The sequence below is a fragment of the Pipistrellus hanaki genome (genome assembly GCF_964339955.1).
Source record: "Pipistrellus hanaki genome assembly, chromosome: 13".
NCBI classification, from domain to species: Eukaryota; Metazoa; Chordata; class Mammalia; order Chiroptera; family Vespertilionidae; genus Pipistrellus; species Pipistrellus hanaki.
Genome location: NC_140515.1, coordinates 30016732 through 30043805, shown reverse-complemented (window position 1 = coordinate 30043805; position 27074 = coordinate 30016732). Strand labels below are relative to the sequence as shown.

General features: G+C 50.4%; 1 protein-coding gene across 1 annotated transcript in view; it reads right to left on the bottom strand.

The window, feature by feature from the left end:
• Positions 1–11432, bottom strand: part of GRIP2 (glutamate receptor interacting protein 2) — a 75280-nt gene extending 63848 nt beyond the window's left edge. The window contains exon 1 of the mRNA XM_084902561.1: positions 11199–11432. Coding sequence (XP_084758687.1) covers positions 11199–11253 — 55 coding nt within the window. The 5' untranslated portion in view covers positions 11254–11432. The remainder of the gene's footprint in view (positions 1–11198) is intronic.
• Between the last annotated feature and the right edge of the window lie 15642 nt (positions 11433–27074).

Sequence of the window (27074 nt, the reverse complement as noted above, 5' to 3'; positions counted from 1 at the left end):
CGCAATGGTACAAGTGAGATGTTTTATTTATGCGTCGTACATATTTATTAGGAGGAGGTAAATAAATTAGCTGCCTGCCATCTGCAACCACCAGCCTTTGACAAGTTCCCTCCCTCCTCCTTTGCCTTGGGGGAGGGGGGGGGGCGTGCCAGCTAAGCTCGGGTCCTGGGAAAGAAGGGGCTCCTTTCCTAGAAAGATTTTCCCTAGGGTTTGAGTGGCCCTAGAGTTAGTTTTTTTTTTTCTGAGAGGAAATGGATACCAGGTACTATTCTAGGCCATTCATCAACAGCCGTTCGTCCCAGCAAGCCTGGGAGGTGGGCATATCGTCACCCTCGTTTTATAGATGCAGACATGGGGGCTCAGGGAGGTCAGGTCACCTGCCCAGGTGAGTGGAGAAGCTAGGCTCATGGTAGGGGAGGCCCAAAGACTTGGCGATGTGCTGGGGAGAAAGGCTGGACCAGGAGGGACCACATTCCCGCTCCGGAACTAGTTGCTGTGGGTTTCTGTCTGGTCTTTGAACTCTCCCGGCCCTTCTTTGTTCAATGTGAAGAGAAGACGCCACAGGACAGAATCCAGAAGGGGGCTGTGTGAAGAATCAAATCACCACCCGTCTGAATCCTGAGTGGCCTTCAAGGCAACCCCAGAGGCTCCTGCCGCTGCCTCTTCCCTCCCGCCACCATCACTCCTCCTCCTTGAAGTGGGCCAAGACAGCTTCACGCCCTGCCCAGGCTCACTGTGCGACTCTGAGCCTGTCAACGAGCCTCTGGGAATCTGTGTTCTCCTCTGCAAAATGAAAGAGCAACTGGACCGGGGAGGGCTCGGGCTGGGAGGAAGAGGGCCTTAAAGGTATGGAAAGGTTTGTGAAGCGCAGGTCTGGTGGGAGATGGGGGGCCGGCTGGGGCCAGGACCCAGAGGAGGAGGAGAACCCAGAATGCCTTATGGTGCTACAGAGTCCAGAGAGGGGCTGTGACTCGCCCAGAGTCACAAAGCCATCACGGCCATCAGGAGTCTCAGATCACCTGCCTCCAGGGCTGTGGAGGCAAAGCCCAAGGCACCGAGCCCCGCCCCATCCAAGCTCGGCCTGGACCCGAATCTTTCACGAGGTCCTATAAATCTCCCACGAATCACTTTTGCCCACAGCCTGCAAGCTCTGCCTCACTACCTTGCCTCCCCGCAGGGCCTTTAGGTTAAATTAAGTGCGGAATCCAATGTAATTGCTTTTGGTTTTCCCTGAGGGCCACCCGCCACCTCCCTCCAGGGTACCTACAGGGCACTCACACACACCCTCAAACGAACACTATAGAGATCTCTAGATAAGATTTTTCTAGGTAAAATATTATTTTAAAAAATGTTTGATTTAGTATCTTTGGAACTGTTGTTTGTGAGCCCCCATAGGTGCCAGCACAGACTCCCAGGAGCTCCAGGAGGCAGAATGGGCCCATTTCACACAGAGGGACAGCTTAGGGCAAACACAGCCCTCTGGGCTCTCATTCTGGAGGAAGGGAGTCAGGGAACTGCTGATCTGCAGATCCAGCATGCCCTAGGGCAGCTGCGGGAGGGAACAGGTGGGAGCTGCAGCAAGGAGGCGGTCAGATTTCAAGGAGGCCAGACAGCATCCCCAATGCACTCTACGCAGCAAGCAAGTCTCATCTCCTAACACAGTGGTCGACAAACTGCGGCTCGAGAGCCACATGCGGCTCTTTGGCCCCTTGAGTTTTTAGCAAAGGCCAAGTACCCTCATTAAGCTAATAACAATGTACCTACCTATATAGATTAAGTTTTAAAAATGTGGCTCTCAAAAGAAATTTCAACCGTTGTACTTTTGATATTTGGTTCTGTTGACTAATGAGTTTGCCGATCACTGTCCTAACAGTAACAGCAGCTAGCTGTCCCAACCGGGTACCTAATGTTTCCCAGGAATCTCCAAAGACACCTAAATTCCTCCCTCTGGCCTGCAGAGGCCCTGCTGGCTTCACACCACTCCAGGCTCCTGCAGCCACACTGGCCTCCATTCCTCCAGTTCCTCCAGACCCACTCTTGCCCCAGGGTCTCTGCCCTGCTGTCCCTTCCACCCGGAACCGCTCCTCCCCTGAATCTTCCTGTGGCTGGCTGCAGCACAGACGTCACCTCCTCCAGAAAGCCCTCTCTGACTGCTCTGTCGCCCTCTTTTATATCCTCCCGTTTCCTTGGCTTCGGAGCAGCACCTTCCACCTGTGAATTCTTATTTATTGCTCCACCTGTTTGTGCCCTGTCTCCCATGCTGCCTACGTACAAAGGCTGTCTAGTTTACGACTCTATGCCAGCAACTTAGAGCAGAGGCTGTCATATGGCAGATCATAGGTCAACAACTGGAAAATGAATGAAAGGAGAACGAAAAGAACCAACGTGCACAGGGTCTGAGTTCAGCCCGGGCCAGGACACGGACAGGAGGGAGACAGCACATGCCTGGGGTTTGGGCAAGATGGTGACAGCCCTTCCCTCCCCACTGCAGGTGTGTTCCTCAAGTCCAAGGTGCTGGAGGGAGGGACTGGCTTTCTAGAGGGAGTGGAGAGGCCTCGTGGGATATGGGCAGGGAGATATGGCCTCGACCATGAGGAATAGCAACACCCGGGGAGATTATGTGGCCATTAACAAGGACAAGCGTAAGAAATAACACCTGCAGGGAGGAAAGGCCATGCAGAGTTGCATTACAGGCTGATGATAACCACAGCACAGCTGGTTCTTACTGCAGCCTTCGTTATTAACAGCTAAATGCTGGAAACAACCTTGTTATCCAACCGTGGGGGGGCGGGGAGGTTGGGGTAGGGAAATCAACTGCGCCTGGAGCAGCCACTCCATGAAGCAGTCGGCAGCTAGAATAAGCCAGGAAAATGCTGACCCCATAAGTCTATGCGAAGGAAAAGCAAAACACAAATCAGCAAATGTAGTATGATTTCAACAGAAAAAGATAGTGGAAAAAATATTGGAAGGAAACCTACCAGAGTGGCTCTCTGGATGTTGGGTAGATGGAAGACAACTTTAATTTTCTCCTGGTCTTTCTTTCCAAAAGGGCCTATATTTAACAATAATTACATGCTTAATCAGAGAGAATGTGATTTAAAGGATACTTTTTTTTTTAATAATAGCAAGAGGCCAGGGAAATGAGTACATATTAGTGCTGTGTGGTGAAGGTGAGACATTGCAATATCTTTAAAAAAAAAAAAATGACATTGCTATGTTTAATTATTTAAAATAGTTTAAAAGCCCAACAAACATTTTATACAGTTTTAAAAATTCAAAACATGACACTGGTCAACAGGAAGGCTTGAGAGACCAGTCCCAGCTCAGGCATGAAGTGGGGCAAATCGCTCCTCTCTCAGCCCCTGAGTCTCCTGGTAGGGAAGTGGGCTAACCATCCTGGCCTCCCATTGCTGGTGTAGGATCGGGGCCTCTGTCGAGAGGGGTGAGTGTGCCTGTGCCCGGGCACAAAGCCCCTCCTGCAATGCCACGCTTCAGTATCATCTCCCTCCCCGTTTCCTCAGGGGCTTCCGCTTGTACAAAGCGGCCTGCACGCTTTCTCTTCCATTTTATTTCTTTGCATCCCCTTGGAGCAGGATTATTTCCTGATTTTCCTGAGGAGGGAACTGAGGCCCAGATAGATCAGGCAAGTCCCATGAGAATTGTTCACAGAATCAAGGCAGGTCACAGGTTTCCGCTTGCAGCCCAGGGCACCCTGCGACACCCATCCGGCCACGGGCATTCCTGTGTGGTGGCTATTCTGCGTGGCCCTGAGGAGGTCACATCCGCAAATCAAGCTGAACACTGAGGAGGAGGCATGGTTCTGCCACCCGGTGTCTGGGCACTCCCGTCTTGGGGCCAGTCAGCATTCCATGGTTGCACCCCACTCTATGGCTGGCCAAGTCCTCTCCACCCGTCATCACAATAACTCCTGTGGTGGCAGCACTTCTATTTTACAGAGAAGAGAAAGTGAGGCCCAGAAAGGCAAAGGGACTCATACACGGTCATACGGCTGGGCGGGAAGCCAGCCCCGTGTGACCTGAAACAGAGGTTAGCCTGATGAATGTAATGGGATGGCAGCTGCACACCAGCCGGGGAGCGGCTTTCCAGCGCCATGAGGAGCCCCTTGACACCAGGAGCTCAGACCTAATCAGGTCCCCTCTGCACCTCCCCACGCCGGTCACCAGGCCATGAAGGAAAGGATGTGAATGTGGTCAACCCAGGGCATGGCTCCCAGGAGCTTCCCAACAAAGGCTGGTGGCTCTCCCCTCCCTTCCTCTATTGTGTTCACCACTCACTCCGTGAGCACCTGCAGGAAGTCGGTCTCTGCGCTGGCACTGCAGACCTGCAGATCTGATGGGGTTCCCGCCCCTGGAGCTCTCTGTCTAGTGGATGAGACAGATGAGCAAACAGTTACCCTCCTAAACGAGAGGAGCCAGGACAGAAATGTGGTGGGAGAGACGCATTCTGTCATATTGGGGGGGATAACAGGAGTTGCACCTTGGCTTGGCCTTGGGGTGGGGACTAGAGGAAAAAGGAATTTGCTGGGTGAGGAAGAGGTTGGGGAAGAGGCACTCCAGGCAGAGGTGGCAGCCTGAGCAAAGGCTCGGGGGTCATCTGTGCGTGGGAAGGAGGGAAGAAAGGTTACTGCCGCCAGATGGCGAAGGACCTGCAGCCCCGGAGGCCTCCACCTCCAAAGGGGGTGTGGCTTGGCCCTCGGAATCTTTGTTTGAGTTGGTGTTTAACCTTTAGAGTTGGGAGACAGTATGTAAAACTCTGGATTTTTTAGCTTCTCTAGAAAAATAAGAAGAGCTGGCAGGCTGAGCCAGGACTCCCACAAGGCCTACTTTCTGGGTCAGCATTATCCCCTCGGCGCATTTCACCCCCTCAGTTCACAGATATTTACTGAGCAACTGCTGTGTGTCAGACAATGTGCTAGTTACTGGGAATGCCGTGGAAAATACAGTGACACAGCCATGACTCTCGTGGCATTTCCGTACCAGTGGAGGAGAAAGGTAATAAACATGACACACAGTACATAACAAAGTCAGGCAGTGCAAAAGGCTGGGAAGAAAAAGAAAGTTATGGGGCTAAGGGCTGCTATTTTAGATAAAATGGTCGGGGGGGCCTCTTTGAGGAGGATTTTGCAGGGATCTAAATGAAGAGAGCAGTCCATATGCACACAGTCTGGGGCAAAAGGAGGTTTACAGTTGTTTGTGTGGAAAATGAAACAATAACACAAGAATATATAAATAAATAATGCAAGAATAAACTCCACGTTGCATACCCACAACTGTAAATCTACTTTTGCCCGCCCCTATGTAAGGCAGAAGATGGATCCAGCAGAGGGAACAGCAAGTGCAAAGGCCCCGGGCCTCCTTTATTCGTCTTCTGGGTCACTTGGGTTGTCCTATTGGGCATTTAAGTGCAGCCTCCTCTCCCTCCCTCCCCCTCCCTCCACCCACTGTAAGTTATGGAGCACAAATGGGTAATGTATAAACAGGGGGAAAACCACCCCCAGATGTATGTTTTAGAAAATACCTCTGACCAGTGCTGGAAAGAGGGAAAAATTTCATAAAATTATTCCATAATTTTTCTCCTCTGGTGGTGGTGGTGGTGGGGGGAATCTTTATTAGGATGACAGGGAAGAGGCAGAGAAGGTTCCTCTAATGCAGTGTTTCCCAAAGGGTGGTACGCGTACCCCCAGGGGTACGGGAAGTTTGGTGGGGGTACGGGTTGCACCGGAGTTTGGTGGGGATATGCACTGCACCGTGCTTAGCTGCACCTAATTCTACGTTCTCATGAGTACGAGGGGTACTCAGCGTGACGAAAATCATAGAAGGGGTACATATATGTCAAAAGTTTGGGAAACACTGCTGTGGCACCTTAAAACTTAAGCCAGAGAAGCCAGGAGTGGGAGCAGGGAAATCCATGTTTCCTTTCTCACCAGCTGTGTCATCTGCCAAGGGGAAGTCAGGAGGGGGCGGGGGAGGAGGGAGCAGTGTGAGAATGCTAAATCTTCTGCAGCCTGGAGCTGTTGGGGTGTTGTGTTTTTTGTTGTTTTCCAAATCTACCTGAGCTGCTGCTTTAGAAAGTCAACTACAAAGGAAACACTTTGATGGTTTTGTTTGTTTGTTTCCCCATCCCAAAAAGTGTAGATTCCCTGTCCATTTACCCACAAAGTAGAAAATAAAAAGAGACACTATTGTTTTTAAAGGAGAGAGGAGAAAAAAGCAGATCTCAGTTGGGATTTGGCGGGAGGGGAGGGTGATTTTGCATCCTAACATCACAGTCCACATTGTGGAACATACATAACTTCCATCACTCACAGGTTTATTTGCATTTTTGAAGGTACAGGACGACATTTAAAACCAGCTCCAATGTTGACACTGCAGTTATTAAAAGCAAACATGAGATCCTTTCCAAGGTCTGGCTAGTTCTCCTGAAATTTATCTGGGCCCCACTACCTGATTTAAGGCAACGAGCAGATGTTTCACAGCAGGAAGCGCATTAGCTCCAGATGTCACCGCTTTGTTCAAGACATGCCCACGCACGCACTGGCAGCCACACATACGTGCACACAGGGCTTGGGGCAGCGAGCATTCACAGCTCCCCTTCCGGCACTTGGCATGCCCGCATGGACCATTTGTAACCTCTGCCTGCAGTCCTGACAGAGAGATGAGCAGCGGGACTGAATAGCCAATCAGATCCTGCCCCATCGTCTTTCCATTGTCTCCTAGGTAACCAACACAGGGACACATTAGTTAGCCAGGTACTAACACACACACACACACACACACACACACACACGCACGCACGCACGCACGCACACACACGCACGCACGCACACACACACACTCCCCTAACAGTCCATCAATTGCAGGCACTGGATGCACCTGTCAGAACCCTGGACAGCTCTCCAGGGAGGCATTCAGGGCCTTTGGTTCCTGCCTGTCTGGCAGCCTCGTCTCCTACAGCTTTCCCACTTCTGCTCCTTTACTCATGCCATTCCTCTGCCTGGCATGCCTCTCCCCACTGCCATCTCTATTGATCAAAATCTTGCTTGTCTTCAGAGCCAGCACAAGTCCTTGATCAAGACTTCCGATGGCTCCCCTAGGAATAGAATCCGCACTTCTCCCGGTGCGCTGATCTAGCTCCTCCAACCTCATTGCTCATCGCTCTCCCTCTTCCTCACTCCTTCTTTTGGCTCCTCCAACAGGTCAGACTGGTCCTCCCCCTCCGACCCTCCGCTGACCAGAGCTTTTCTTGGTACTTGCTGCTCCCTCTGCCTTCATGGCTCTTCCTCCTGCTCTGGGCATGGCTGCGCCTTCTTGTTCTTTAGTCTCAGCTCAGCAGTCACTTTCTCGAGAAGCCTTCTCTGATCACCCCAGACCACCCCGCTAAAGAAGTCCCCCCCCCCCATGGAACTCGCCATGACATCACCCTCTGCTCCTGTGTGGTCTCCATCTCACTGACGACTCTGAAACTATCCCATCCCTGTTTATTTGTCTCCGTCTTCCCTTCTCCCAGGATGTAAACTCCATTACAGCAGGGCCTTTGTCTTTGTCCATGGCCCTATCCCCAGCCCCCAACACAGGGCTCAATAAGTATTTATCAACTGGCTGAAAAGTCACTTCCTCCTCACGGCTTCTGTGTGTCCCCATCTCTCTCTGATAAGAGGGTTGGACGTGATGACTTCTATTAACCCTCCTGGCTAATATTCTAAGCGTCCATTAGAGAGCAGAGAAGACTGGCAGCAGGAGGGAAATTAACCAGGCTGCACCACGTGAGAGCTCTGCTCCTCGGTAGGAGTCTGACCTCGGCTGGGTCACAGCGCTCTCCTCCTCTGAGAGGCCACCCTGAAAGGAATTGGCTGCTGCTTCCATTTCACATTCCCCAAGCCCTGGGCACCTTGAACTTTTGTTATCGGAGGGACTGGGGACAACTGGAAGCTGAGGACTGGCTTCCTGCACAGAGATCATCAAATACCAGGGAGTAGGGGAAGGGGGAGTGGTTCTCCTGAAGCAATTACTGTGGTGAATAGAAGAAAATGTTGTTGTCTATAGGACAGTAAATGTCAAGGTGGAGTTCATTAGAACACAAGTCTCTCTCTCTCTCTCTCTCTCTCTCTCTCTCACACACACACACACACACACATACACACGTCTCAAAAGCATCATGAAGCTAGAGTCACAGAGTTCCCAATCCCAGTGGCTGGCTGCATGCGTCTCTCTTCAAGGAACATGGCTACTACCTTAAGTTCTAAACGCTGCAGAGTGACCCTGGCACGTGTGCTGTGTGAGTGTGCCATGCACATAACCCAAGCTTTGGGCCAGCCTCATTGGGCAAGGCTAGGTGACACATTCAAATAGCCACTTGGTAGATGCAGCCATGGGTCCCCCAAACCCTAGGAGTGGAGAGCCTCAAGCTGGCCGCTCACAACCCAGAAATCCACCCGAGTCCTGTTCTCCACTGATCCATGCACCCGATCATTTCCCTAAATCTGAAATTACAATGGATGTGTAAAGATCAGGAAAGGAAGGGCAGGATTAATATTTGTCAAAGCACCTACTATGCGCCAGGCTCTGAGCTAGGATATGCTAACACGGACTCTTCAAGAGCACCCTGCAAGGTTACCCTTTCTGCTTTATGGGTGGAAAAAAACACACAAAAACACATACCAAAAAAATAACAGACACTCAGAAGAATTAATTAGTATCCCCAAGGTCACAGAGCTGGCCAGAGGAGGGGCCCAAGTTTGGGACATGAGTCTGGTCTCCAAGCCCACTCTGCTTTCCCCAGAACCTTCCATTGCAGAACAAGAAGATACGCTGGTCTTGTTCAAAGTGTCCCTCCCGCTGGCTAAAGCTCTTCTCCGAAGATGCCAAGTGTGAGGGCCTATTTCTTCATCTCTCTCACTCTTGGGCTTGGCTGACCTACCACGAGTCTCTCGTCAAGCTGGACCCACACCCCAGAACCTCTCATCTGAGACCCAGTCCGCAGGAACCAATTTTCCTGTGGCCCAGAGACAGCCAGGGACTTGTCTCTTTAAAAGAGTAATTTCCTGCTGGCGCGGCCGCCCTCTGATTTAGTGCTGAGCCCAAGGATCAATCTCAAGTAAGATTTTCCATGGAAAACTCAAATGCTGGGTACCTTCTGGCCTTGAGGGAGGGAGAAGTGGCCTCCTCTCAAGAGATGTGGCTGGTGGGAAGGCAAAATAGCCATCAGTATCACAAGACTGCATGCCTCATACATGTGACATGTGAACCTCACGTATACATCTCAAATGCATCACCCATATGCCTTCACACACAACTCACACGCACACCATCCACATGCCTCACCCATGCCACACACACATATGCATATGCTGTGTATACACACACACCACACACACACACATATGCATATACTGTGTACACACACACACCACATGCACGGAGTTGGGGGAGGATTGGGAACTAAAGAGCAACTCCCCAGAAACCCTGCAGGGCAGGTGTGAGGCCCTCCTCTTACAGAAGCTAGAGTCACAGAAAGTGAGCCTGGGGGAGAGGGCATGACTGTCTAAGATCAGAGCCTGCTTGTGGCTGAGCTGCCCCAATTTCTGAAGAACTGAGCTCAGATTGAAGGTTGGTGGTGAGCACAAGGCTCTGTAAGGTTTCCTTCCTAATTTACTCCGCTCTTTGGGGGCAGTTCCATTGAGGAGGGGCACTCCTCCATGATCCCCTCCTTATGAGCAACCGTACTCGTCTGCCTCCTCCCTTCACCCCAGGGAAGAAAACCTGGGCGCCTAGCGCTGTGCCATCAGCAGCACCAGCTCGGGTGGGAGGAGAAATGAGAGTCAGCCCCCTGGGTTGGGCAGAGCTGCAGGCCTGCTAGGGGCTTACGCTGATGGGGATGGAAGCAGGACCCTCCACAGGCTCTGCTTCATGCCCTCAAACCTAGGGCCACAGTGGGGGCGGGGGGGGGGGCGCGGCAGGGGTGACAGACCGACAGGACTGGAGGGGCAGGGACCAAGTCCCAATCCATTCCACCCCCAAGCTCCACACAGGAACTTCTGGTCTGCGTTGCAAAGGCACCCTTTCTCATGGCGCCAGGCCCCATTTGGGGGAGCAGCCAGGGAGGAGGTAGGGGTGGGGGGTTAGACACCCCCAACATCTTGCAGTTGCATCTCAGCTTTACCCCCTACTGGCCGTGTGACCTTGGGCAAGAGGCTTGCTCTCGCGGAGGCTCAGTGTCCTCACCTGTGAAGTGGAGAGAAGAATAGCGCCCCCCTGAGCGGGAGGCTGTGAAGGTTAAACCCCGAGGCAGATGCGAGGCGCTGGGACTCGGGACGCGGGGCCTGCCAGTCCGCCATGGTGACCCCTAAGTGCGCGGAGGTGGGCGGCCGGCCGTCCTCCCGCCGCCCCCCGCCCCCAACTCGCAGCCTGGCCATGGGGATGTTAGCGCCGAACCCCAACTTTCCAGGGTTACAGTCACTAGATGCGGGTCCGTCTCCCTCCTCCCTCCACTGCATCCGGTTCTGACAACAGGTCCCTGGGAGCAGGGGGCCCCGCCGCAGCGCTGCGGCACCGCGGCCCGGGGAAGGGGGCCCCCAAACCACCCCCCGCATTCGGCCTCGGTGCAACTTTGAGGAACTGCAGAGTCTGGGGTCCGGGAGAACCCCCTGAAGCAAAGTTGGGTCCCAGCGACCGCAGCCCCGGGACCCAGAGCCCCAGCCCCCCGTCCCCCCCCGCGCGCGCCCGCACATCCCGATCCCTGCAAACTCGGGGCAGCCCGGAGGCACGTGGCCGCCGCGCCGGCTCCCGCAGCTCCAGGAACCAGCCTCGCGGGCCGCTCGGGAGATGCGCCCTCGAGGGCTCAGAGCCTGCGCGCCAGCCCCTGAGAGGGTCGCCCGGTTCCGGGTCCCATCTCGGGGCGCCCCGCTGAGCTCCCCGCTGCACGCTGTCCGCGGGCCGGGCTGCGCTCCGCACCGGCTGTCCTGCGGTGACCCCTTCCGGCTGCCGGCTTCAGGTGCGCTCCCCTCCCGCTGCTCAGAGGCGGCCCCTGCGGGGACCCTCCCCGGGGACCCTCCCCGGGGGACCCGCCCCGGGGGACCCTCACCCGGCGCCCCCCGCGTGCGCGCTTCTGGCCAGCTCCGCGCTGGTCCGCCCGCCCCGCCCCGCCCCGCGCTCCCGGCCTGGACCGCCGCCGCGTCCTACCTTCGTCCGGCAGCCGCTGCAGGCAGAGCGCGAGGCTCCGCCGCCAGCTCCGCATCCCGGCGGCCGCCCTGCGGCCCGGCGGGGTCTGTCCAGCCCGGCCCCGGCCCTGGCCCCGGCCCCGCCCCCGCCCCCGCCGGGCCCGGAGGCGCAGAGCAGCGCTGGGCAGGGCCGCGGGCCCGGGGCGCGGTGGGCATGGGCGGCCGGGGAGGGTCCGGGGAGTGTGGGGGCGGCCGCCGGGCGCTCCGCTCGGCTCCCGAGCCGGAGGCTGAGCAGCGCCGCTCTCCGAGAACGCGCACTTTGGCGGCGCGGGGGCGGGGCGGCGGACTCGGGCGGGAGCGGAGAGGGAGGCTGGAGAGGGGCCCGACTGGGCCAGAGGCGAATCACCCCCTACCCCTCTTCCCCCCTACCCCCATCAGTCAGTAACCTCCAACAGCCCCCTCATCGCCAGTCTCCCCCACCCCCGCGCTCCAATTCTCATTCAAGTAACGCTAATCACCGCCAGTTAGTCAATGAATGAATGAATCAGTGAATGCATGAATAACGGGTGAATAAGTAAATGAATGAATGAATGATGAGGATGAGATAATGAATAACTAAGTGGATGAATGAATTAGTGAGTTGATGAGTGAGTAAATTAATGAGTAAATGAAAGGTGAAGAAATATGTAAATAAGTGACTGATGAATTAATGAATTGGTGAATCAATGAACGAGTGAGTGCCTCCTGGCCTCAGGCCTGCAAGAGGCAAAAGACTCTCCACAGGCGCCCTCACCCCTGCCCTGGGAGGGAGGCCTTGGGTTGCATCTTGCAGAGGAAACAAAGGTCACTCAGAGAGGGTGGTCCCTGTCCTTACCCACAGCACAGTTGAAGGATAATGAGGAGGAGGTCTGTCTGTCTGTCTGTCTGCAGGCTTTGTCTTCTGCACCCAATCCCTGTTCCTCTCCTGATAGACAGCCATTGAGCTCACCGGATCTCAGAGGCTGAGGAAGAACAGCACGGGAAGGATGTGGGGGGTGCTACCCTCAGAGATCAGACTTGCATTTTCCTTGTGGGAATGAGGTGGGGGAAAGCGGGAGTTGTAATTAAGATAAAGGAGTACTATGCAGCCAGGAAAAGGAGAAGCACTCTTTGGAAGAGAGTAAAATGAAGAGCAGTGTTTATAACACGCACAGAAATAAAAAGGGAAGGATCTACATTTCCATTTGCTCAGGTATCTGGAAATTCTCTCCAGTGGAAAGACTGGTCTCCTCCAGACGGAAAAATCATGCGGCTGGGGGCAGGTGGGAGGCTGGCTTTTCACTGAATCCCCTTTTGTGCCTCTTGAAATTTGGAACCCTGGAAATGCGTCACCTATCCAAAAAGATAAGTTAAGGTGTTTAACTAAATACATGTTTACAATATTAAAAAGCATTCATACATCAGTAAAGGCTGACTCCCCAACCCTAAACCCCTGACCCGCCAATCAAGTCAGCCTATTTGCCTGGACACCTGCCCTCTGTCCTCCAGCTCAGAGAAGGAGAGGGTCTTGCTAGTCAACAGCAGAGTGATGTGAACATGGTGGTGAGCACAGAGCACGTTCCACCTCCATGAGTGTTGGGAGGAGAGAGTGGCCTCGGCCTCAGCCCTGGGTTTGTCAGTGTTTATCTGTGGGTCCTTGGCAAATCTCTTTGAGCCTCAGATGTGCAAACTGGGGATGATCATAATGTCCTAATAGGATCTGGTAAGGCTGGAGTCAAGTGCTGGAATTCCAGGCGTCTTGGTCTTTTCAAGGAAGCCACCTAAACGTCAACCTTCAGAAGTACCTCTTTTGTAAGGTAAGGGTATGATTTTTTGTATGACCTTAGATTTCTCACTACATTTTCGAGGTTGGTATAACTAGCCCCTTTTTACACAGTCCATCTGCTATACTTATTGCTTCTCCGTGCTCCTAAGACCCTCAGATGGGTTATATTCAAGCCCCATGTTAACCCTGAATTATTTATTAATCACTCAGTAAGTAGAGTTCAGGCCCAGGGTGTGGGGGTGAGAAAGGAGCAGATCGAGATGCAGACCCAAGCCTGCAGAGTGCTGACTCCAGAACTTGTCTGAACGGCTGTGAGCTTCTGACAGACAAGGCAGTGAGTCTCCCCCCCGGCAGAGTTGTAAATCACTCCTGTCTACACCCAGATCGATGGCTTCCATAACTGGGATACCCATTGCTCAGAGGATGACAGGACTGGGGTCTCTGATGGGAGACCCAGAGATAACAGCCTGGAGGTCAGGAGGCCCCAGCAGAGGAGGCCGGTCAGAAGGGCAGGGCACAGGCCCAGGACCTCTCCAGGGTCAGGAGAGGAGGATTCAAGGAGAGCAGTGCTCCGGTTACTCATCACTGTCTAACAGGGCACCCGAAACTTAAATGGCATAAAGCAACCATCTTATGATGGCTGGGAGTTCTGTGGGGCAGGAATTCAGGCAGGGAGGAGGGTTGTCTCAGCTCCATGATATCTGGGCCCCAAAAGAGTGGAAGATGGCGGGGGGAGGGAGCGGGGGAGTTGACATCACCTAGACTTCCTAGAGCACATGTGTCAAACACAAGGCCCGCGGGCCAAATCCAGCCTGCCAGGCCTTGCAATGTGGCCCGCACCGCGCTGTCATCACTGCACTCCGCTGTCAGTTTATGACATTGTCAGTTTATGACTGTTCAGTAAACCATTCGGCCCGCGATTTAGGCTGGATTTTAGATTTTGGCCCCTTCTCTGATTGAGTTCGACACCCCTATCCTAGAGGCTTCTTCACTCACTGTTACCTGAGCCAAGTTCAGATTCCAGCTCCACCACTGTATCCCCTTACTCAGTAGACATTTATTGAGAGCCTACTAGGTTTGTGTTACTGCCCTTTGGGCAGGAGTATATCAGTCACTTTGACAAAATTCTTGCTCTGATGCAGCTGACCTTCTCAGAAAACAGCTATTTGCTGTGTGTTTTCAGGAAGATCCCTGTACCTCTCTGAGTACAGTGGGGCTCATAAACCCAACTCCGCAGCATAGCTGTCCTGAGAGGAGATAAGGGGTCTGGGGTCTTTGGTGGAAGGCACCCCAGGTACCTAGAGCTGGAAGGAGCCTCAGTCCAATCCTCTTATCCTGCAGCTATTGACAAAGGCAGATGACAGAGGGACAGTGATTCATCCAAGGTCACTCAGTGATGTGGGGCAGAGCAAGAACTGGGGTCCAGGGCCCCCTCTTGTCCCTCTTTCCTCAAGATTGAGGCTTCCTGCCTGGTCGAGCAAGGGCGGAGGAAGGCCATCACATTCCAGGGTGAAGAGAAAGTCTATCTTCATCCTCACACCAGCCAGCCCATGAACGTGGAACCCAACTTCTCCCCGCTCATATCACCACCAAGTGGGCATTGGAGGAAACGTGCCCCAGCTCCCTTTTAGAAAGTGTCTGGACCAGAACCATGAGCTGGAGCTCCAGGCAGCTCAGCATTTGAGTTGCATGGAAACAACTTTTCTCTAAATATCAAGTCAGCCACAGCTGCTCAGGATAAAGGCCCAGCACAGCCTGGGGAAAGGTGAGGAGAGCATGCGGGGGGCCAGAATCGATGTTTCTTTCCTCATCTCCTGCAGTTCAGCTCTGGCCACAAAACTGCACATCTTACTCAGCAAAACAAAGAGCAGATCCCTGCCCACCCTTTGGTTAGAAGACCATTTAGTGGCCACGCTCTCAGAGGTCTCACCATTTCTTCAGGACAGGGGCTCACTAAAGGATGACTTTTTCAACCCACAGAGGACTCTCCTCCAAGAAGTCCTAAATTTATATGTATCTTTCTCCATTTTGGTGCATCTGTAGGCATGTTTTATGCCCTAAGATTGGGGCACCAGGCAACTAACTGTCTTGATTGTCTGACCCTTAATCCAGGTCAGTGTCCATGGGGTTAGGCTAAACATATCCAGAAAAATGTCACTAAATCAGAGCCCATAGTTGAGATGTGACCAGAAATGCCTAAAACCATCTCTGTTTTCCCCCTCACATTTGTACAGTTAGTTTGTTTTGTTTTGTTTTGTTGTTTAAACCAATCACGATCTCTTCAAAAAACAATAAGAAGGGGAAATATAATAGCCCATTTCATATTTAGCTAATGCATCAGAGGGCTGCCCAGGCACCCGAGACTTCAGGAATCAAGATCCTACCTAGACAGAAGGGAAGCTTGTCGAGATGAGCCCAACATTCTCCCCTTACTTAGGTCATTGGCTGATTCTTGGCACAGGTGAGAGGCGGAGAAGCCAAAGGAGCTCTAAGTAGTCTCATAGGGCTGATGAGACAAAATTTGAAGTCCAGGGCTAGCAAAGCCACCCAAACTTGAAGCTCCTGGAGAGAGGGGAGGTCCAGAGAAGTAAGCCTGACCCTCAGTACCAGTCACCGGTTCTCAGCCAAGCAAAAAGCGACTGAAGAGCAGATGGTGTCTTCTTCAACCTCACAGAACTTGGGAGACAAATTAAAGCTTGAAGCTCAGCAGGGAAGATAAGCTTTAGGAACTGTCTCGGGCTTTATTTGGGATCACTGGAGGCTCCTAGTGCAGAATTAAGGGGTGAACCGCAAGTAGATCAAGACTTACAAAAATTACAATTCAGACTTGAATCAGTATTCAGACCCTGAGTAGATCAAGGTGATAGAGCCTACCTCCAGCCATGTCTCAGGAAAGGGTAAGCCTCCTCTAGAGAGAGAAAATATCATGAAGGCCCTTCTTCAATTTTTCATGTACAGTATCTGGCATTCAATTAAAAAATTTTTTTACCAGTCATACCAATAAACAGAACCAAAATAAAAAATAAAAATCAATAGCAATGAACCCAAATGAACTCAGATATTAATGTTATCAAACACAGACTTTGAAAGAACTGTGACTAAACGTTCAAGAAAAATTAACAAGTGCAGAATTTTAACAGAGAACTGGAATCTGTAAGAAATAACCACCAGGAAATTTAAGAACAGAAAAATACAACCACTGAAGTGAAGAACTCAAAAGACGGGTTTACAGATAACTGGGTACCTGAAGAGAGGAGTTGTGGATTGGAAGATAAGCCAGTAGAAAATACACAGAACACATTTCCAGTATAGAGATCTGAAGTCCTAGAAAAGTGGGAGAAATAGAATGGAGCAGAAACAATAGTTCTGATAATGACTAGTAACAGTCCAAAATTGATAAAAAGACATCAAACCGCAGTTCTAATAAATGCTACCAGCTCTAAAAGAATAAATCTATGGAAAACTATACCTAAACCCCTAAGAATAAAATTGCTAAAAATTTTTCTAGAGGCAAAAATTATAGCTTTAAAACAGTCAAGGGCCGGGGGGGAGACACACATTACCTCAGAAAAATGATAGTAATAATGACAGCTCATTTATTTTTTCTTGTTTATAATACTTACCTCAGGATATGTTTACTGATTAGGGGGATGGGAGAAGAGAGAGAGAGAGAGAGAGAGAGAGAGAGAGAGAGAGAGAGAGAGAGAGAGAGAGAGAGGAGAGAGAGAGAGAGAGAAATATTGATGTGAGAGTGAAACATTGATCGGATGGCTCTTACACACCCCAGGGATGAAGCCCACAACCTGGGCATGTGTCCTGACTGAGAATTGTACCAGTAACTCTTCAGTGCATGGGATGATACCCAATCAACTGAGCCACACTGATCAGCGCTGGATGACATCTTTAAAGTGCTGAAAGAAAAACAACCAACCTAAAATTATGTACTCAGAGAAAGTATCCTTCAAAAGTGAAGGTTAAAAAAAAACAAAAAAAAAAAACAGACAACTGAGAGAAATGTTACCAACAGACCACACTATAAGAAATTCCACAGGTGGTTCTCCAAGAGGAAGGTAAATAATCCCAAGTGGAACTATGAATATGCAGAACGGAAAGAACGATAAACCTGGAGTAAAGTGAAATGAAACTTGATTGTACCCAAAAGCTATAAAAATGTCTTCCGGGGTTTAAAATATAAAGAGCATTAAAGTGCATAACAACAAAGGGAGAAGTATAAATGGAGTTAAAATAGTATAAGGTCTATAATCTGGTAAAAGCATTAACTTACACCAGAATCTCATAAACCAAAGACGTACGTTGCACTATTGTGGGCAACCATCCCATTATGAGGGGCCATCCTCACGGCCTCATCTCAGCCCAGTTACCTCCCACCAACCCCACCTCCAAACACCATTGCACTGCCGGTTAGGGCTTCTGCGTGTGAACTGTGGAGGGATACCAGTCAGCCCAGAGCAGCCACCTCCTGTGTCTTGGTGCAGGGCATTAAAGGTGAACAAGATGGACGAAGCTCACACTCTAGTGGGAAGCGGGGAAGAAAATGGGAGAAAAAGCTTTTAAATATATGAGATAATACGTGGTGAGGAGAAAACAAAAAGAGGCTGTGACCGAGACAAAGCAGAATCAACTTCAGGAGGCTTCTCAGAGGAGGTGGCCTTTTTTTTTTTTTTTTTTTTTTTTTTCATGAAAGTATTCGTTTATTTAAATTTTTAAATTATAGTTGACATTCAATATTACCTTAGTTCAGGTGTGCAACCTAGTGCTCAGATATTTATAGAACTTATGAAGTCATCCCCTGCATAAGGCTGTACCCTCCTAACAGCAGCCCATTATTACAACATTATTGACTATATTCCTTATGCTGTACTTTACATCCCAGTGATAATTTTATAACAGACAATTTTTACTTCTTAATCCCTTTACTTTTTCTTTTTTTTTTTTTCCCAATCAATCTTTATTGTTCATATTATTACAAAGGTTCCTCATTTCTTCCCCCCTCCACCAGGTTCCCACCCCACCCTTCGCCCCCTCCCCATCCCCCATTGTCCTCATCCATAGGTGCACAGTTTATGTTCAGTCTCTTCCTCCCTCCCTTTGCACGATAGTAAATCCCTTTTCAGATAGTAAATCAGTTACTTAGCATTTTCTCATATCAACAATACCTCCACATGCCCAATGATACACCTCACACAAAAGACACCTCCAAATAGGTCAACCAGCCTCATCCAGGCCCCACCCAAGGCACTCACAGATCAACACCCCAGCGCTACAATAACTCAACACATCCAGATCTAAGCCTTCATCACTTGATTCAGCAGACCCTCAAGTTCCCGCAAAAGTTTCCAGCCATGTCTGAGAGGCAGCCGTGGGGCAGGGGCAGGCGAGGAGCGAGCTGCTCCGGGCCTGGCCTCTGTTGCTCTGGTTCATTCCACAACCAGCTGCTCTGGGTCTGGTCACTGCCACTCCCGACCTAGCTGCTCTGGACTTGGCTGTTGCTGCTACAGGCCTGGCCACACCCGACCCGGCTGCTCTGGGCCCGGTTTCTCCGGGCCCGGCCGCTCCGGGCCTGGCCGCTCCCAGCCTGTCAGCCACTGCTTCGGGCCTGGCCGCACCAGACCCGGCTGCTCCGGGACTGGCCGCTCCCAGCCTGGCAGCCACTGCTCCTGGCCTGGCTGCACAAGACCCGGCTGCTCCGGGCCTGGCCGCTCCCAGCCTGGCAGCCACTGCTCCGGGCCTGGCCACCCCCAGCCTGGCAGCCGCTGCTCCGGGCCTGGCCGCACCAGACCCGGCTACTCCGGGCCTGGCCGCTCCCAGCCTGGCAGCCGCTGAGGAGGTGGCCTTTAAGCTGAGACTTAAGTGGCAAACAGATAGTGGTCAGAAGTGAAGCTGAGAAAAATGGCAAAGCCTGTCATAACCAGTTTGGCTCAGTGGATAGAGTGTCGGCCTGCAGAATGAAAGGTCCCAGGTTCGATTCCGGTCATGGGCATGTACCTTGGTTGCAGGCACATCCTCAATAGGAGGTGAGCAGGAGGCAGCTGGTCAATGTTTCTAACTCTCTATTCCTCTCTCTTCCTCTCTGTAAAAAAAAAAAAAAAAAAAAAAATCAATAAAATATATTTTTTAAAAAGAAAAGAAAAATGGCAAAGCCTTATCCCCATAAAGTTTGGATTTTATTCAAAAGGCACAGGAAGCCACGGAGGGGCTTACCCAGGGGAGAGACATGGTCAGATTTACATTTCTAAAAATTCTTTTGGGATTCTGGGTGTGGAATGGCCCGAAAGGGTCTATTCTGCAAGAGAATAGGGGAGGGGGTGAACTGGGGTGAAAGGAAGTTAGAGGCAGGCAGGGGTCTAGAGTTGAGGTGGTGGTGGTCTGGGACAAAGCAGTGGCAATGGGGATGCAAAGAAGGTGAGGGGGGTGACACCATCCGGTCCTAAGGTCCTAATTCTTTGCCCCTCCTGTAGCCTCACCCCCTGTCATTTATTTATTTATTTTTTTAAATATATTTTATTGATTTTTTACAGAGAGAGGGACAGAGAGTTAGAAACATCGATGAGAGAGAATCATCGGTCAGCTGCCTCTTGCACACCCCCTACTGGGGATGTGCCCGCAATCAAGGTACAAGCCCTTGACCAGAATCAAACCTGGGACCTTTCAGTCCGCAGACCGAAGCTCTATCCATTGAGCCAAGCCGGTTTCGGCCTCACCCTCTGTCATTTACATTTTCAGCACCCCGCCGCTCTGTCACCCTGGGCTTGGCCACATGGGATGACCAATGGGCTGTCAGCAGAGGTGACACCAGCAGGGGCCAAAATGGGTCCGTGCCCTTGTGGGGTGCTCACCCAGTTCCTCTGCCATCCCCATCCTTTGGGCTGGCCTGGCAAAGGCTGAGAGACATGTGGTGTTTCCCCAGGCTGAGGGTGACCTAGATCCACGGCCAGCTAGCAACCCCCAGACATATGCGTGTCAAGATCAGCAGAGCCGCTTAGCCTACCCCCGGCTGATCCTAGACACGCGTGAATAAACACGTATTGTCAAATGCTAGCGTTGTGTGCACAGAGTCCATACCTGTTTGTTATGCAGCAGTGTTGTTTGACTGGATAGCTGATATAGGAGGCAGAGCTGCTTTAGCGGCAGAGCCAGCGGGGAGGGGCTGATAGTCTGCATTGCAAATAAGAGTGGGGGTGAGGAGGAGCCAAGGAGAATGCCCAGGTTTCTGGGCAGATGGTGTGCCCTAAATCAAGGAAGAAGAAGAAGAAGGGCTGGGAGGCTAGCTAGGGAACAGGATAAGATACAGTGTCCCATTTTATTTGCTCAGAATCACCAAGGCGTCAGGAGGACTATTGAAGAAGGCAGGGACCTGGTGACAGTGATGAAGGGCATGTCCAGATGCTTTTCCTGCCATAGGGATTCCCAGAGGTTGAACTAAAGCAGGTGTTGTTTTTTTTGTTTGTTTATTTGTTTTGTTTTTGTTTTTTTTGTTTGTTTGTTGTTGTTTTTTTGTCTATTCTGTTCCCAGAAAGAAACAGACCGTTTCCCCCTTTCCAGTTGCTAGGACACTAATCTGTTTGAGAGAGGCATAGGGACATCTGGCTGGCGGAACAGTGCTTCTGGGAATTTCCTTTGTATCTGTGGTCGCAATTGCTTCTCCCGGTTCTCCCGCAAGGAAGGGGCCGTTCCCATGGGCCACGTGGGCCGCAGCGAGGAGAGCAGACAAGGCGGGAAAGGGCACCCTCAGCACTGACCAGATGCCAGGACCGGGCTAGACACTTCCAGGGGTGTGTGTGGGTGTCATTGTTTACCCCAGAGGGGCCAGCGCTCAGAGAGAAAGGGAACCACGTTAGCTTTATCCTGCTTTCTCTTTTTTTCAAAGACATATTCGTTTTGTGTGTTATTATCTGTCTCCCTCACTAGAACATAAGCTCCCCGAGGCTGCTGATCCTCTGCTTGCTCACTCCTGTATCCCTGGCGCATAGACAGTGTCTGACATGTAGTGATAGCAGTACCCACCATCTGAGCCGTGTTTACCAGCGGGGGGAGCACTTTTGTGAGTTTTTTGTTTTGTTTGTTTTTTTAGGTGTACTAGTTCTTCTAGATTTTAAAATGACCCCAGAAATGGGTATTCCTTTTGTCCCCAGTTAGAGGTGAGGAAGTTGAGACACAAAGAGGTGAAATAGTTTGCACAAGGAAGCAGGAGAACTTGGAATCCCAGGCGGTCTAGCCCCAGAAGCCGTGCCCAGAGAGGTAAGATGATTTGTTGAATAAGCCAATGAGCTTGTCCCAGGTCACACAGGGAAACTGGGGTCAGCACGCCGCTCCTGGGATGCTCTGTTACCCTCCCTTGCACACACACCGCTGCAGGCTTCCGCCACGATCTTCTTCACAGGTGTGAGCTTCCAGCATGGTGGGAACTGCTCAGAACCACCTAAGTGCAAGGTCACAGGCTTCCCTCTTAAGCCACTAGCATCTTGCCAGGCTCCAGCACCTTCGCCACCTCAGATGGAGTGGGCAAGTGCCTGTAGGGTGAGCTGAGAGACGCCTCGGGGCACGGATGGTGACCTTCAGCGGCTCTCCTGAGCAACAGTCGTCACTGGGTACTTACTGATCAGGACAGCCAGACCCCCTCGACCCTGGGCCCTTGTCTGAACCCCACTGACCTTATCACTTATCATTGCCTCTTCTGTCCCCTTCCTCAATCCGGAAAACTCTTTCTTTTCCGAGGCCCACGTCACCTGGTCTTCATCTGTTTTTCCCAGATCTATTGACGAGAACATGAACCTGTGCTCTGACTCAGGGTTTTACTTTTTGAAACCCAAAAGGCCAGACTCAGAAAAATCAAAATAGCATTTGAAACTTATCAAACTTGGCCTTGGAATCCAAAGCTTCTGGCATTAGAAATTCAAAACTCTTTAACGTTTCAAGCTAAAAAGTCTTAGCTTTTGAAACTCTTGGCGTTTGAAATAAAAAATGTCTAGACTTTTAAAATTCAAAACTCTGTGGTGTGTGTATGTGTGTGTGTGTTCACATCTATGGGGTGGAACATCAATAATATTTGTGGGTGAAGGGCCAACAAAATCCTTTCTCCTCTTAAGAACAGATTAAACCTTGGCTCAACGTGCTGTCTCGGTCAATCCTAGAAGCCAGATAAAGGTGGAATGTCATTGCGTTGCCAGGCAACATGACTTGTGTTAAAAATGAGTCTTGATTGGTGAATTGATCTAGACTGGAAGACCCATGAATGAATTATAAACGCCTGTTGGGAACACCATACTGTTGAGCTTTCCTCTCTGCAAAGACTTGTGACAGGAGAGGGCGGTGTCCCTTGGGGGGACCTGGAAGCTTTGCATATGGAGCTGCTGTTACAGAGGCCTTGGCTCCTCAGGCATGAGTCTTTGAGGCCCATGCTTGCCCAGTGAGGACCTCGTCTCCTGGGCCTAAGTTGTCACCTGGGCTCAAATGTGAGTAGCTCCTGAGTTGCTGTGGGAACTCCCAGATGTGGGAGAAGCCTGGTGCGGCCCTCAGGCAGGCTGTTTATTGGACTGTGTCCTGAGGGACACATGTGGTCAGGTGTGAACTTCATTTTCTAGTTGAACCCCTGGTGGCCTTCCCCCATTAGCTCTCATCTCTATTGCAATTACAGTTATGGAAGCACTTGGAATATAAAACTTAGCTTACCCTAACCGGTTTGGCTCAGTGGATGGAGCGTTGGCCTGCAACTCAAGGGTTGCAGGTTCGATTCTGGTCAAGGGCATGTACCTTGGTTGCCGGCACATCCCTGGTAGGGAGTGTGCGGGAGGCGGCTGCTGGATGTTTCTCTCTCATTGATGTTTCTAACTCTGTATCCCTCTCCCTTCCTCTCTTTAAAAAAATCAATAAAATATATATTTTTAAAAAACTTATCTTGATGCAACATCTAAAAGGAGGGGAAAGCAGAGTTTGCTGCGTGCCCAGGACTTCTACATGCCATCTTATAACACTCTCCATTTTATAGATGAGGGGACTGAGGCTCCCAGAGGCCATCTTATAACACTCTCCATTTTATAGATGAGGAGACTGAGGCTCCCAGAGGCCATCTTATAACACTCTTCATTTTATAGATGAGGAGACTGAGGATCCCAGAGGCAAAGAGACTTGCTGAAGGTCATGCAGAAAGAACTGGTGTCTGTGAAATATCAAGAACTGGCTCAACTACTAGTTCTATTGGGTATGAGCTGGCAGACTTTGTGGGCTACTCTGAACCCCAGTTTCTTTTCTGAATAAGTGAGTGTAACTACCGTACATGGAGGCTGTGAGGCTTGAGATAGTCCACTTTCAGATGTCAGGTGCTAAAGGAGATTCAAAATCTCCTTCTCTCTGCCCTGTCTGCTGCCAACCCACCCCAGAGATTATACCACCTGACAGCAGTTTCTAGTTGGGCACAGATATTCCTTCCCAGTTCTGCAGAGCTGCATTGCTGTCATTCCCAGGGTGCAGCTAGGAAAGAGGTTCTGGCCATGTCAATAGCCACATCTGATTCAAAATTGGGAGCTTGATTGCCATCATTCCAGAATCACCTCTGGCAAATGTGAGTAAACACAGCTGTTGTTAAAGCAGTTGGAATGGGTCCATTCATTCCATAAATATTTGATGAACACCTAATATGCATGGGGCATTATGAACACAATTATCTGTGAGCACACATAATCCTTGCCCTTAGCATTTCCGTGAAGTTGGGGAGATAGGCATTAACAAAGAAACTATTAAAATTAATATATAGTTTTAAATTTTTTATTTTTTAAAAAAATATATCTTATTGATTTTTTACAGAGAGGAAGAGAGAGGGATGGAGAGTTAGAAATATCGATGAGAGAGAATCATCGATCAGTTGCCTCTTGCATATCCCCTACTGGGAATGTGCCCGCAACCAATGTACATGCCCTTGACCGGAATCGAACCCAGGACCCTTCAGTCTGCAGACTGACGCTCTACCACTGAGTCAAACCGGTTTCGGCTAAATTTTTTATTTTTAATCCTTACTGAGGATATGCTTAGAGAGGGGGAAAGGGAGAAAGAGAGAGAGCATTGTGAGAGAGAAACATTAATTGGTTAAACATCCATGGGTATTCTGATGGGGAGATTAAACCCAGGTATATGCACTGACCAGGAATCAAATCCATAACTTTTCAGGACGATGCTCAACCCACTGAGCCCATATGGCTGGGTGAAATTAATATGTAGTTTTTAAAAGCCAGCAAATGTTGCAAAGGAAAATGGCAGGGTGCTATGAAACGTTGTAACATATGGTCTGTTGTAAACTGCCAAATGCCCTCATTTTCTCACTTTTGCCTTCCATCAGTCCATGTGATTCAGGTGGGGATGAGTTTAGAGTAGGCACATGATCCTGGCCAATCAGAGCATTCCACTCCTTGACATTTCAATGATTGGTCAAAGATATACACATGACTTACAGTAAGTCTGGCCAATGAGATTCAACTCTGGGACTTTTAGAGGGATAGTTGGGAAAAGAAAGTTCTTTTTCTGTTGGATTTTCTAAACAAGGGGGACAGAAATTGGGGTCTACCATGGAGACTCCCGGGAGAGCCTACTTCAGCCTGCAGTCCCCAAGAGGAAGGCTGAGAAATTGGTCACAGCCAGCTTCCTGATACTGCCATCTGAGACCCTGGATCCAGTGATACCTGATGCCATTTCACCCTGGACTTTTCTCCCCTCTCATCCAAGAGTCACCCTTTTTTGGCTTATGTCAGTTTAAGTTTGTTTTTCTACCACTTGCAATTGAGAGCTCTCCCTAATACAGGACTGACAAGTCTTGGAAGGCGTGCCTGAGAAGTGACATTCACACTGAGTGCTGAAGGACAAGTGAGAGTGAACTAGGCGAGGAGGCCAAATCTGAAGTCAGCAGTTTTAAGGCTTGAAAACCTTGATAATTCAAGAAAGGGGAGGGGCTTTCGTCCTGGGTAGGCAGAAAAAGGATTAATGAAGCGAGAGCATCATGGCGAAAGGGCAAGTCACAAATCACACTGAATGCTTCGATCATTCCTGACTTTCATTTCAATGAACAGAAAGCTCTATTTACTTTCGATAAGACCTTTATTAGAATGAGCTCCCTTTGCAGACAGAATGATGCCCTTCCCTGCACTGGCCATTCACAAGAGGGCAAGGCCCAAGCCTGCCTTCAGAAACACCTCTGCTTCTGGCTTTGAGGCAGAAGTTTTTCATTTTTTTCCTAAGGGGAAGGGGGAATTAAAACAAAAAGTGATGCCCGGATGGTGTGGCTCAGTGGTTGAGCATTGACCCAGGAGCCAAGAGATCTTGGATTAGATTCCCAGTCAGGGCCCATACTGGGACTGCAGACTCAATTTCCAGTAGGGGATGTGCAGGAGGCAGCCAGTCCATGATTCTCTTTCACCATTGATGTTCCTATCTCTCTCTCCCTCTTCCATCCTCTCTGAAATCAATAAAAATATCAATAAAATATATTTTAAAAAAACAAGAACAGACTGAAAATGGGGCCCATTTATAATGCAAGTAAGCATTTCTTAATTTACCAAATGTATAACATTGTGTAGTTTTGTGTTTCAGACTTTCTTAAATTTTAAGTGTTTTTTCCCCCATTATGAAAGTAATTTAACCACATTGTGGGATATGAAGAAAATAAAAAGATAACTCTTTCCAATTCGCTCATTTCAACCCAACCAAAGCTAGTGTTTTGTGTTTTATTTAGCTGCTTCAATGCAGTGCATAGTCACGTGCTTTTAAAACTTGGATGTGCCTAAGGACCACCTGGGGATTTGTTAAATGCAGATTCTGAGTCAGTAGGTCTGGGGTGGGGCCTGGGATTCTGCATTTCTGATAAGCCCTTGAATGAGGCTAGTGCTGTCTCAGACCATGCACTGAATCATGCAAGCTGAGGTCAACTCTATGCTGTGTGGCCTTAGGCAACCCAGTCAGCATGTTTGCCCTAGTTCATGAGTCCTGGTTCTCAGGGGTCTCCCATTGACCCCCAGACAGAATTAAAGGGACAGGCAGTAGGAGGTGTCCAAGGCATCAATGTCTAAGCACTGCTTAGATGCTGCTGCTGATGGTGATGCTGCTGATTACTACTGTCAGGTGATTAGTTTATTCAGGTACATCAGGATCTCAGCTTTGACAGGTTCACTGGTGTGTTCCCAGCTGAAATCTTAGCGTATTTGCTTGGGTGGGGGCTCCTTTCTACAAGAGATACTCATGAAGTCTCTTCAGCTTTAGTGAGGCTTGACCCACCTTCCCTTCTGCTTACCACACTCAGGCAGCTGGCCTTCCACAGCAGAAAAGCCTTGTAGCCTGGCATTCAACAGTCCATGACCCGGCCCGTCCTAACATCCCTGCCTCATTTTCTCATGTCCCATACTCCAGGCATGAATGACTCCCAAGTCTTCCCTCTGTGCCTTTGCCATGTTACTTCCTCGGCCTCAAAGGCCCTTCCCTGCCTTGATCATTGAAGAACTAACATCCACCCACCCCTCAAACCGGAGATAAGAGCTCCTCTTCTTCAGAAGTCTTGTAGACCCTTTCTGGAACAGCTGACCTCTTGCCCCGTGCCTCCTTTGTAATTTGTACAGGCCCTGCATGGGCATGACTCTTGGTGGTAGATGGCTTAGGAAACAAGAGCGAGGAGGACTCTTTGGTTAGTGTAATGGAAAAGTCCTGATGGTAGAGCTGGCTTTGGACACAGCTGAGACAAAGGGTTAAACCGTGCCACTGCAACTCTGTCTCTAGCTGTTGATTGGCTCTGCCTCCTTTGTGTGGGCTTCTCTCTCGGGCAACCACCAGAAGCTTCTGGAAGTTCCACATTTTACCCTTCTACATTTTCGTTCAAGCCAAAGTAGCCACTTTCTCAGCAGCTATGCAAAAGTCCCAGAATTGAGTCTCATTGGTCTTCTGTGGGTCACAGGCTGATCCTTGAACCAATCACTGTGGCCGGGGGTCAGCAGCTCTGTCTGGCCCAGCCTGAGTCACATGGCCACCTCTGGAGCCAGAGGAACTAGAGTGGGGAAGGGCAGCTTCTGGAAGGAGTTTAGGGTCCTGGAACCCCAGGCTACA